The sequence below is a fragment of the Electrophorus electricus genome, chromosome 9 (assembly GCF_013358815.1).
Source record: "Electrophorus electricus isolate fEleEle1 chromosome 9, fEleEle1.pri, whole genome shotgun sequence".
Classification (NCBI taxonomy): Eukaryota; Metazoa; Chordata; class Actinopteri; order Gymnotiformes; family Gymnotidae; genus Electrophorus; species Electrophorus electricus.
In genome coordinates, this window is record NC_049543.1 from 15,523,801 (window position 1) to 15,536,300 (window position 12,500).

General features: G+C 44.2%; 1 protein-coding gene across 3 annotated transcripts in view; it reads right to left on the reverse strand.

The window, feature by feature from the left end:
- Window positions 1-2,274: 2,274 nt before the first annotated feature.
- spock3 (SPARC (osteonectin), cwcv and kazal like domains proteoglycan 3) overlaps window positions 2,275-12,500 on the reverse strand; it is a 30,444-nt gene continuing 20,218 nt past the window's right edge. For all 3 annotated transcript variants that reach the window (XM_035530082.1, XM_035530081.1, XM_035530080.1), the window contains 4 exons: window positions 10,464-10,685; window positions 6,924-6,980; window positions 5,813-5,950; window positions 2,275-3,945 (listed from right to left, as the gene is read on the reverse strand). In XM_035530082.1, coding sequence (XP_035385975.1) covers window positions 3,797-3,945; window positions 5,813-5,950; window positions 6,924-6,980; window positions 10,464-10,685 — 566 coding nt within the window. In that variant the 3' untranslated portion in view covers window positions 2,275-3,796. The remainder of the gene's footprint in view (window positions 3,946-5,812; window positions 5,951-6,923; window positions 6,981-10,463; window positions 10,686-12,500) is intronic.

Below are 12,500 nucleotides of genomic sequence, written 5' to 3' on the forward strand. Positions count from 1 at the left end.
CCCTCTTTATCTGTGTATTCCCCAGCAGTCCCTAATGTTAGACTATTTTTGCCTTCAGGTCTCTTTATGTCAATATAGATTAAGGGAGGTTGTTGAATTTGAATTCGGTTTTCATGAATTATGCCACTTGTGTAGGCCTTTAAAAGCTAAACGCTGCAGTCTCCTTCTCTCGTTCTCCCCGCAGAGAGCCACGTTTGTGCCCAAAGTGAGGGTGCAGTCAAACAAGGGGTGAAGAAGGTGAGAGAGGAGCTTCCGGAGGTGACCACACTGGGTGGGGTTGTTTGCTACCAGATGCCACCACACAGGTGCACAGGTGCAGCTGTTTTGTCCGTACCGGCGGGCCCACGCGTAGGGGTTTGGCCCGTACCGGCGGGCCCATGCACAGGGGTTTGGCCCGTACCAGCGGGCCCATGCACAGGGGTTTGGCCTGTATCAGCGGGCCCATGCACAGGGGTTTGGCCTGTATCAGCGGGCCCATGCGTAGGGGTTTGGTCTGTACCAGCGGGCCCATGCACAGGGGTTTGGTCTGTACCAGCGGGCCCATGCACAGGGGTTTGGCCCGTACCAGCGGGCCCATGCGTAGGGGTTTGGTCTGTACCAGCGGGCCCATGCACAGGGGTTTGGTCTGTACCAGCGGGCCCATGCACAGGGGTTTGGTCTGTACCAGCGGGCCCATGCACAGGGGTTTGGCCCGTACCAGCGGGCCCATGCACAGGGGTTTGGCCTGTACCAGCGGGCCCATGCGTAGGGGTTTGGTCTGTACCAGCGGGCCCATGCACAGGGGTTTGGTCTGTATCAGCGGGCCCATGCGTAGGGGTTTGGTCTGTACCAGCGGGCCCATGCACAGGGGTTTGGCCCGTACCAGCGGGCCCATGCACAGGGGTTTATTCCGTACCAGAGAGCTCACGCTGGATTCGCACAGGCTCAGCAGATGAAGCAGAAGAGCTCGGCTTTTGAAACTCAAAGACCTGTTAGTCCTTAAGTCACTTCCTTCCTCCTCCACCACATCTGTCATCCCCTTTCATTTCTCTCTTTCTCTCTCTCTCTCGCTCTCTCTCTCTCTCTCTGTTTTCTCTCTCCCACTATCCGTCACTCTGATTAAACTGAAGAGAAAGTAAAACCAGGTTTTAGAAGATAAGAAAATCATTATGACAGAACCGACACCACATTTTCTATTACACATTAAAATATTACCTAGCTGCACATATATGTTTATGAAGTATGCCTAATTAAACCATCAAAGTCAAAGTATCACTCTGGAAGCAGAACTGGGTGTGAATCATAGATTGTGTCTGTGGTGCTGTGTGTTTGTGTAGAGAATGTGCATTTGGGTGTTGTAATAAGAAAACACCTGTGTATGTTTTCAGTCTCTACTTCTCATTCTTCCTGTCTTTTTAATCATGTGATTTTTCACACACACACACACACACACACACACACACACACACATGTGCGCGCGCACGAGAAATGACAGTAATGTGCAATGAAGAAAGAGAGAGAGAGAGAGAGAGAGCATGTATTTGATTGAGGTCCAGAGTCAGAAGTATTTTTGTCATGTTCTCTTTCACAGGAAGGGGAAAACGGTAATGAATGAAAACACTTTCTATTTATCCAGTCATTTCCCTGTACAGTGAAAAGGACACACACACACACACACACACACACACACACACACACACACACACACACACACACACAGGACATAAAGCATTGTGTTAGCATTACCTAACTGCACATATTACCTAACACACACACACAATGGTTTGCATGGTGGTTTCACTGTCACAGCTTCATAATGCTAACACAATGTTTTATGTCCTGTCTGTGTGTGTGTGTGTGTGTGTGTGAATGAGCCACAGGCTCTTTCTGATTACAGCTTTCACTGTTTCCAGGTCAGTGCTTTTTCCTTTTATTTGGTAATTTAATTTCACTGAGAGATGAAAGTGCCTGAAAGAACTATAATCCCCCCCCCCACCACCACCACACACACACACACACAATTGGCTTGGCAGATAAGTGATTGGGCTATAATGATGAAAAAACTAACAACCCAGTTCTTAAAATGCCCATGTTTATGCATGTACGTGTGTGTGTGTGTGTGTGTGTGCTGCTCTCAAAGTGGCCTGATGCAAAACTGGGCTTTATAAATTATTAACATGGTGGTTATCCATAATGCAGTATTGTCCACATCACACACACACACACACAGAGAAACTGACCCACATACACACATATGCACACACCCAAGCACATGGGAGCTACAGAACAAAAATGTCATTCTGGTCAATAGAATTTTATTTGAGCAAATATTACATACACTGTAAAAAAAATTGTATAATTTGTCACACTTCTGTGAAGACAGGTGGACCGACATCGGCAAGGGAAGAGAGGGCTCTTTTCTTCTCCTCTCACCACATCTCCGCTCAAAACTTGTGCAGCTGACCAAGCAGCAAATTCGGTTTTGCGGAACATGACAATAAAAGGAACTGTCCATTGAATGAAAATTAATGGCTTATAGAGCATAGTAAAAGTCCCGAAACAAACGACGAAAAAGGTATCAAATGATATGCAGGACACGCTGAGGTTTAACATTTTTATCTACCTTGTTTTTCACCTGCGCTTTTTAATGGTAAGATACAAACTATTCGTATGTTTTCTCCTAGCAAACCAAAACAACACAGAGATATAGAGGTTAAACCCTCTCTGCTATAGGAGAGTCAACAAGACAATATCTTATGCTAAAACCCCTTAACATATTCTAACACACACACACTTTCTCTCTTGCATTCCCACTCTCTTCTATTCAAAGGCATCACACTTCCTAATGCTAACAGGTAACAGATAGCAACAAAAATGTGCGCATGTGTGAATGTGTGTGTGTGTGTGTGTGTGCGTGTGTTTTCTTGTAACTCCAGTACCCCTAGTTTGCTACAATTTACAACCCACCCCTCTGCACAGAAAGAGTAAGAACTGAAGATGTGCTTAATGTTCTATGTCTCCAGTCACTAAACCTATTTAACATTATGACAAAGCATAACCCCAGCATAATGATGTCCATTACAACCGCCTTCATCAAATACAATGGACCACACAGGAATATGTGAAAACATTTGCTTGTGTTTTTTTGATCTAAAAATTAACTAATCTCAAATTCCCATCATGGGTTTCATTTGCAATTTATTAAAATACATAACCCAAAAAGTGTAACATTTTCAGTTACAAGGTACCGACACGGTATAATGAAATGCATACACACAGAAACACACCAACAAATGGAACCTTGATGAAGTGTCAGACATACCATCAGGTGTGTGTATGTGTGTATGTGTGTGTGTGGCTGCAAACAACCCTTTAGAGAGGGAGTATTTTGACTTTCTTACTAAAAATATGACTCCTATATGTGGACACATGTGGACACGTGTGTGTGTGTGTGTGTGTGTGTGTGTGTGTGTGTGTGTGTGTGTGTGTGTGTGTATGCTAGCCTCTAAGCATAACACATTTATCTCTGGTCACACCCCTCTGATCATTTCCACACACTGTCCCAGGGGCTACAGTGCATCACCTGTTCTCATTCAAAATCGAAAACAACAAAATAACAAAAGTAAAACATAAATCATGAATAACTGTATTAATTTTGAACAAATGTTACACAGCAAGAGGGAGATACACCTTTTTCTAAGCCATTAGTAATATTAGTACTGAGTTCTGTTAGAGTTGCCTAAAATCGTGCTTTAGGACTAAGCATCTCTATCTTTCAGTTTCACCTTTTTTTAGGACAAAAAGAAAGAAAAATGGATTATGACAGGTAACCGTCATCGTCGTCATCGTCATCGTACTCTTCGTCGTCACCCATCTCTTCTTCATCATTCTGAACGTCATCATCCTCGTCATCCGAGAGCAGCTCATCACCGCTGCCAAAGTCTCCAGAAGCTTCCAACACTGGAGCTAAACACACACACAAGGACACATGCACACACATTCACATGCAAGGCGCGTGCGTGCACACACACACACGCATACACACACACATAGTGTAAATATAAGAGCATGTTAATGTTCATGCCTACTAGTGATGCATCATTACCTTAATGAAGTACTTAATTAGGGGGAACAGCTTCTGCACTCTTAACACCAGAAAATAGAAACATCTGCTATTTCCATCTATTCCAGAACCATTTTAAGGAAGACTTGCACTTATCTGACAAATCGGTTCCATTCACTAATAATATATGTGCAGTATGTACAAAACATTTCTATATTACTGCATGCTGTGCTATCCACATTAGGTCCATGTAGTGTTGTCCCCGAGTGCTCCCTGGATGAAGGCGCTTATGGTCTTACTGACTTTAGACAGAGTTTCCGGGTGTGTGGCACTGACATGTATGCTTTTTTATATGCCTATACTCGATCCAGGAAAGGCTTACGTTGGTCTGTCTTGTCTTGGAATGCTGGGAGACAGGTGTGTCAGTAGGTGATGCTCTGAGCCTCTGGTGTTGCTTCCAATCCCCTACTGAGCAGTGCTTGATGGGAACAAAAGTGTTGCATATACCAAGATGATTCCGTGATGCATAGGTCTCTCTGGTCAGCCAGGTCATCCGTAAGATGAAGGCTGGCCGATAATATAAAAGAGGAGATGTCAGGACAGAGGGAATTAAACTGAAAGGCCATATAACAGGCCTGCAGGACGGCTACAAATTCCTTTGGATTCTCCGATCACAAGGGAACCATGAGGCAGAAATAAGAAGAACAGCAACATCCAGGTACCTCCATCCAAATAGCCTACAGCAAGACCTCAAGATCCAGTTGAATGGGAATGATAAGGTCAATGGCATGACCGCATATGCCCTGCCAGTCATCAGATACCCAGCATGTATTATAAGCTGGCCAAGGAAAGAGCCAGATGAGACACAAAACATCCATATATTATATAAAACCATCGCACCCGCCCCCCCACCAAGAATGCACCGAGGAAAGGGTACTTCGTACAAATAGGGTCACCCGTGGTCACCATAGCACACAGTCACTAATCCCGGCAGCACAAGAGTGAAGTTCACCAGACAAGATGCAGACTGTGAAATCCAGACAATCCAGCACTTAGTAGCAGGAGGCTGGCAGGGAAAGCAGACTCAATCAACTGGCAGATCTTGTGGGACCCTGAGGTCCACACAGACAAGCAAGAAGTGGTCTATCAACCAGACACCCATGATGGTGGACAAGGTGCAGAACGGAGCAGCAGTAATAGATGTGCCAGTCCCAAGTGAAGAAAACATCCAACAGAAGCCAAATTTTCCAAAGAAGTTGGAAATACCAGGGACTCAAAGAGGAAGGAGAGTGAATGTGAAAGGTTAACACCAAAGTCACCCCAGTGACCCTTATACTGAAGGATTGGCTCCAACAGATTCCAGGAATGACAACATCAATCTCAGTCCAGAAGAGCGCCATCCTAGGAACAGCTAAAATATTGCTCCATCCCCTCAAACGTTCAGGCTGTTGGTAGAAGACCTAAGCATGAGGAAGAAGATACGACCTCCAGAAGAGGGAGTTAGGAATAAATATCTTTCTTCACAGTTCAGTTCCACTTAATAGCTCAGTTCCCATATTGGGTAGCAGCCTGCTGCCACATCTTTTTGTTGAACCGCCCACTCAGTGTCATTGGCCGAGAAAACTGCTAGATGTGCCCCAGCAGACGCCTTTGATTGGCTGCCATATGTCTGCCTACCAACATAGAAGTGTGAACCTTTGGTCACCTGCGTCATTCTCTTATCTTATTTTGCAACCATAATTAGAAGCATCGCCACCACGCAATACCCACCGCATTCTGCATGTCCCATCCTGTGTGAACCAGCAATCTCGTTTCCATAGCGATCCACACACCAGCACTGGCCGCTGCTGCTGCGGCACTGCTGTGGTCTGTAGAAGCCATTCTCATCACAAGATGGAATGTACTGACCTACGCACACACACACACACACACACACACACAGGTAAACATATTACTGCTACTACTAACACGTCCCACATACACAAATCACATTTCAGATTCAAAACGTCTTCCCTTAACTGCTCAAAAGAAGCAATCTTGCCAAACCCTTTCAGGAGTTCATATTTAATTAATTTAATAAATGTTTATTTATTTATTTATCTATCATTTTTTTGTAATAACTGTATGTCTATAGCCTTCTCTGTGTGATCCACTCAAGCTTCAGATAAAAATATTTCCCCTTCATGTCCGAATTCTACTGCTCATCTCATCTTTCGGTCCATGTAAAAATGAAGTGCACGAACCACCATGAGAGAGAGAGAGAGAGAGAGAGAGAGAGAGAGAGAGAGAGAGAGAGAGAGAGAGTGAGAGAGAGAGAGAGAAACTCCTACATGCCGGATATACAGAGGCATTCGTTTATGATCCAACAAATTCAAGATGAATTCCGTTTCTCTTGACTAGACGCAAATCTTATTTTGTGAGCATGATTGCAAGATTCACCCCATCATATGCTATTATGATAATAGGTGTGTGCTTTACATATTCATGATCACACTTCCATGCATATTTATGCAGAGAAGGACAGCATATTATCTATAACCATGTAATATTGATGCAAATGCGCTATTATCACATTTGATTATAGGTCTCTGTCTGTAGTATAATTTAAAGCTTGAAACCTGTTCTGTTCAGGAACAGGCACAAAATCCCACCCCACCCGGTTAGATATTTGCTAATCTTTGTAAGGAATGAAAATAATTGATATAATTGTCATGACAAACCCGAATATCTACCATTACACATTTCCATTCTCTTTAATAGTAAAGATCATAAAAACTAAATGAGTCATAAATGACATAAATTTGATGTTGCTCATGTCTGTGTACTGAGTGCAGTTTTACTACAGTTCTGAACGAGGGAGAGAGAGTTAAACAAAACTCACCTAATAGTTTTTTTCCAGCTTTGTGGATGTTGGTAATCTCCGACTGGCAAGGAGACTCTAAAACACAAGAAGTGAAACTGATCTTAGATCAGCAGGACCCATCTGGCCTAGTGGCGGCAAAGAAGCATCAGCTAATGTCGCACGGGGACCATCAGACGGCCCAGCCACTGGGAGGCCTCCTGCCAAACAGTCCGCAAGCGTCAGACCCAGATGGTCACTCACCGTATCTCTGAGAGTTGCATTAGTATTGGCCTTCTCATGATAATCCCAGACCCCCTGGTCAGGCTTTCTTTGGTAAATTTCACATCAGAACACACATCAGAATCCGAGTCGCATGAGGGAAAACAAGCTTTGCCTTGTGGAGTCTATCTGCTGTTAAGGTCGCTTCCTTTGGCCGCCCACGGGGGTTTTCTCTCTCTGCATAGCTGCCCTTGGCTCATTCAGTAGGTGTCTAGCCTCAGATTTCTGTAAAGCTACTTTGTTGATGCCTGTTATAAAAAAGTGCCATACAAATAAAACTGAACTGCGGTGAATGGAGATGAATCAGCTAGACACAGCCAGGCATGTTCCCCTGAAAACACTTGTACAGAAACATAATAAATGCTTGTAGCCAGGCTCTTAATTGGTCTTCATAGTAGTTTCTTTTTAACACAGTCCTTTTAACACACATCTATAACCTGATTTCTTTAGCTGCAAACCTAGCACAGAACACCAGCCCACCTCTGGCAAACTTCGCTGTGAAAGCGCTCACAGTTTTACTGATTTGCTAAACCACTAAACCCCATTATCAGGACAAAACGGTCAAGTGCTAAAACTTTCATCAAATGAATCACTCTAGCTGTTCACCTAGTCAGACAGAGTTCTCCATTCTGATTCAGTCTTTTTGCAAGACTCTAAACACATTCTCGCTCGTTAAAGCACAGTTTGTGCTGTGTTGCACAATGGTAACCACAGGTGGCAGAAGCTAAATACAGTTAAAGCACAGATGTCATAGGTTACACACAATGACTCAAAACTGTCCATACTTGTTGCTAATAATGTGATGAAACCAATATAAGCCCGTCCAGAGTGGATAGAGCGGACAGGCGAGCTTGAAAGTTGATACCAACAATAGCTGGAAACAATCTGAGGGGTAGAGGAGGAAATGTGCATGTAAAAGGTCGCGTACAAGGAGGAGGAGCGAGACCAAGCCCAAGAACACTCATTTCAGATGAAATTCGAGCAACTGCAATGGGCCATGTTCTTGTTCATGGAATGTCAGTGAGGGAAGCAGGACAAAGAGTACAACCCAATCTCAGATCATTTACTGTGGCCACCATAACCAGAACCGAACAGGTAACCACTGATTTTAGGTCACTGAACGTTTATTGTGTACAGAAGCTTAACAGATTGCCAAGTATAACACTTTGCCATCACTGTTTTACTGTAGTAACATTTACTGCACACTTCCTTTTTTGTACAATGGCAAGACAGCCACTTGAGAGTGGTAGGACTCCTATGTTCTCCCAAGAGGTTCTCATAGCTGACATGGTCCTTCAAAACAATGCCATTAGACTGTGTGAAACACAGCACCGAGTTGTTGAAGTAAATTTTGAAGGAATCAACAGTGTCAGCCTTTCCGTCACTGCCTGTGGCCTCCGATGTAACAGGGTGTGTATGAGGCAAGTATACGCTCCACCCTTTCAGCACAAATCAGAAAGGGTCAAAGAACAACAATTTCATTATGCAAAAGTAAGCGAGGCTGGTCTTTCTGACAGTTGCGTTTTGTGTTGCCAGTTTGGAGAAATGGGTAGACGATTTCAAGAAATGTGTCTTAGCAAATGTGAAAACTGTAATTACAAGATGCGAGATAACTGTGAAATATCATGGAGGTGCAGTTCACGTCGCGTTGGTATTATGTGGCGTTATGTGGTATTAAGTGATGGTATGCCATGCGATGTGGTATTAAATGGTGGTATGTCTCCCTGATTCCTCTTCTGGCCTTTCTGTTTCACTGGATCGTTAGCAGGCACCTGTGTCTGGCATTGCTCTGTTCTCATGCTCAGTACATTTCCTATTTCCACTTTCACAGCAACAATCACTGCCAACAACTGTAGTTTAGCGGAGGGAGATTGGACTGACCGTCTCCTCGTTTCCACCACAGCCTCTCTTATTATGTGGTGAAAGGCACCGAGAGAAATCCCTACATCCAGGGGAAAGCGGGTCGGACAAGCTTTTTGGGAGGTGGGGGGAGGGGGGTGAAGGGCGCTGGAGAGACGCATGCGGTTCATACATTTTTGATGAAACGTAGTCCACAGGCATGCCGCCGAACGGAGCAGAGCCACCTACCTCACACATGGAACGTTACGACCCGAAAGGCATTACGCAACATGTGTGGCCCAAAAGGCATACGGATTACGCAACGTGTGGCCCAAAAGGCATACGGATTACACAACATGTGTGGCCCAAAAGGCATACAGATTACGCAACATGTGTGGCCCAAAAGGCATACAGATTACGCAACATGTGTGGCCCAAAAGGCATACGGATTACGCAACGTGTGGCCCAAAAGGCATACGGATTATGCAATGTGTGGCCCAAAATGCATGCATATTACGCAACATGTGTAGCCCAAAAGGCATACAGATTACGCAACGTGTGGCCCAAAAGGCATGCAGATTACGCAACATGTGTGGCCCAAAAGGCATACAGATTACACAACATGTGTGGCCCAAAAGGCATACAGATTACGCAACATGTGTGGCCCAAAAGGCATACAGATTACGCAACATGTGTGGCCCAAAAAGCATACAGATTATGCAACATGTGTGGCCCAAAAGGCATACAGATTACACAACATGTGTGGCCCAAAAGGCATACAGATTACTCAACATGTGTGGCCCAAAAGGCATACAGATTACGCAACATGTGTGGCCCAAAAAGCATACAGATTATGCAACATGTGTGGTCCAAAAGGCATACAGATTACACAACATGTGTGGCCCAAAAGGCATACAGATTACTCAACATGTGTGGCTCAAAAGGCATACAGATTAGGCAAAATGTGGCATATGCAACAGTTGCAAGATTTTCATCTGCACGTATCTCTTTGCAGCTCCGCATACACGCTTGTGAATAATAAACACACTCAGGCGGAAGCATCCAACGACCCATTTAAGGGATGCTAGTGCACGCATCTCTCTGAAAGACAGCACAAAATAGCTTCACTGCGAGGTGCCTTACTTTGGGATTTGGGCTACGTCCTCACCCAAAGGGGGATTCCATGATGTTGCTCAGCGGAGGAGAAAAAGTGGAAAACGTGGGGGGTGAAGTGGCAGCACGGTTGCGTGGCGGAGAAACCCACTGCAGTTTCACGGGGTGCCTGGCTGAGAGGAACCCAGAGCAGCAGTAGCCACAGAATGCACCATGCTGATATTTAATGACGTTAATAACTCGAGGGAGAAAATGGAGGGAGTTCGAGTCTTGTTTAGTAGCGAGTGGTCGCTCTTGTTTTTGTGTGTGTGTTTGTGTGTGTGTGGGTGCGCGCGCGCACGCACTCACCCTGCCGTTTCTGGAAGCAAGAGCACCACTCCTGACTGGAGACGAGCTGGTTGCGGCCAGAATCACATGACCTGAGGAAAGCCTTGGTACATGCGGCATCCCTCCCTGAGCCCAGGCGGGCCAGCTCTGATTGGTCGAGCTGCTGGTCGAAGTTCACATCCAGCCTGGCGAAAAGCCCATCTAGAGGGTCCTTACAAAGAGGCATCCTATTTATGTCCACCCCTACACAGAGAGAGAAAGGAAGGATTAGACAGAGAACGAGAGAGAGTGAGAGAAAGAAAGAGAGAACAGAAAGGAGGGAGAAAGAGGAAGCAATAAAGAGAAATAGGGACAGAGACAGAGAGATGTTATGAAATACAGTTCTGAAAACAGAAAGGAAAGGAGAAAAGTACCCTTTTGTGTGTGTATATGTGTGTGTATGTGGGTATGTAAGTGTGTATGTATGTGTGCGTGTGTGTGTGTGTGTGTGTGTACGTGTGTATGTGTGTGTGTATGTGTGTGTATGTGGGTATGTAAGTGTGCATGTTTGTGTATGTGTGTGTATGTGTATGTATGTGTGCGTATGTAGGTGTATGTAGGTGTATGTGTGTGTATGTGTGTGTATGTAGGTGTATGTTTGTGTATGTAGGTGTATGTGTGTATATGTGTGTCTGTGTGTATATGTAGGTGTATGTGTGTGTATGTAGGTGTATTTGTGTGTATGTGTGTGTATGTATGTGTATGTTTGTGTATGTGTGTGTATGTAGGTGTACGTAGGTGTATGTGTGTGTATGTGTGTATATGTGTGTGTATGTGTGTGCATGTGGGTATGTAAGTGTATATGTGTGTATGGGTGTGTATGTGGGTATGTAAGTGTGTATGTATGTGTGTGTGTGTGTGTGTGTGTACGTGTGTATGTGTGTGTATATGTGTGTGTATGTGGGTATGTAAGTGTGTATGTATGTGTGTGTGTGTGTGTGTGTGTACGTGTGTGTGTATGTGTGTGTATGTGGGTATGTAAGTGTGTATGTTTGTGTATGTGTGTGTATGTGTGTATGTGTGTCTATGTGTGCGTATGTAGGTGTATGTAGGTAGGTGTATGTGTGTGTATGTGTGTGAATGTAGGTGTATGTTTGTGTATGTAGGTGTATGTGTGTATGTGTGTGTATGTGTGTATATGTAGGTGTATGTGTGTGTATGTGTGTATGTAGGTGTATGTGTGTGTATGTGTGTGTATGTATGTGTATGTTTGTGTATGTGTGTGTAAGTAGTTGTACGTAGGTGTATGTGTGTGTATGTGTGTGTGTATGTGTGTGCATGTGGGTATGTAAGTGTATATGTGTGTATGGCTGTGTATGTGTGTGTACATAGGTGTATGTGTGTATATGTGTGTGTATGAGTGTGTATGTGTGCTTGTAGGTGTATGGGTGTATGTGTGTGTATGTGTGTGTGGGTAGGTGTGTGTATGTAGGTGTATGTGTGTGTATGTAGGTGTATGTGTGTGTATATGTGTGTATGTAGGTGTATGTGTGTGTATGTAGGTGTACGTGTGTGCATGTGTGTATGTAGGTGTATGTGTGTGTATGTAGGTGTATAGGTGTGTATATAGGTGTATGTGTGTGTATATGTGTGTATGTAGGTGTATGTGTGTGTATATGTGTATGTACGTGTATGTGTGTGTATATGTGTGTATGTAGGTGTATGTGTGTGCATGTCTGTGCATGTGTGTATGTAGGAGTATGTGTGTGTATGTAGGAGTATGTTTGTGTATGTACGTGTACATGTGTGTGTGTATGTGTATGTGTGTGTATGTAGGTGTATGCATATGTATGTGTGTGTATGTAGGTGTACGTGTGTATATGTGTGTGTATGTAGGTGTATGTGTGTGTATGTGTGTGTGTATGTGTGTGTATGTTTGTGAGCGTATGTGTGTTTGTGTGTATGTAGGTGTATGTCTATGTATGTGTGTATATAGGTGTATGTGTGTATGTTTGTGTGTGTAGGTGTATGTGTGTGTATGTAGGTGTATGTGTGTGTATGTGTGTGTATAGAGGTGTA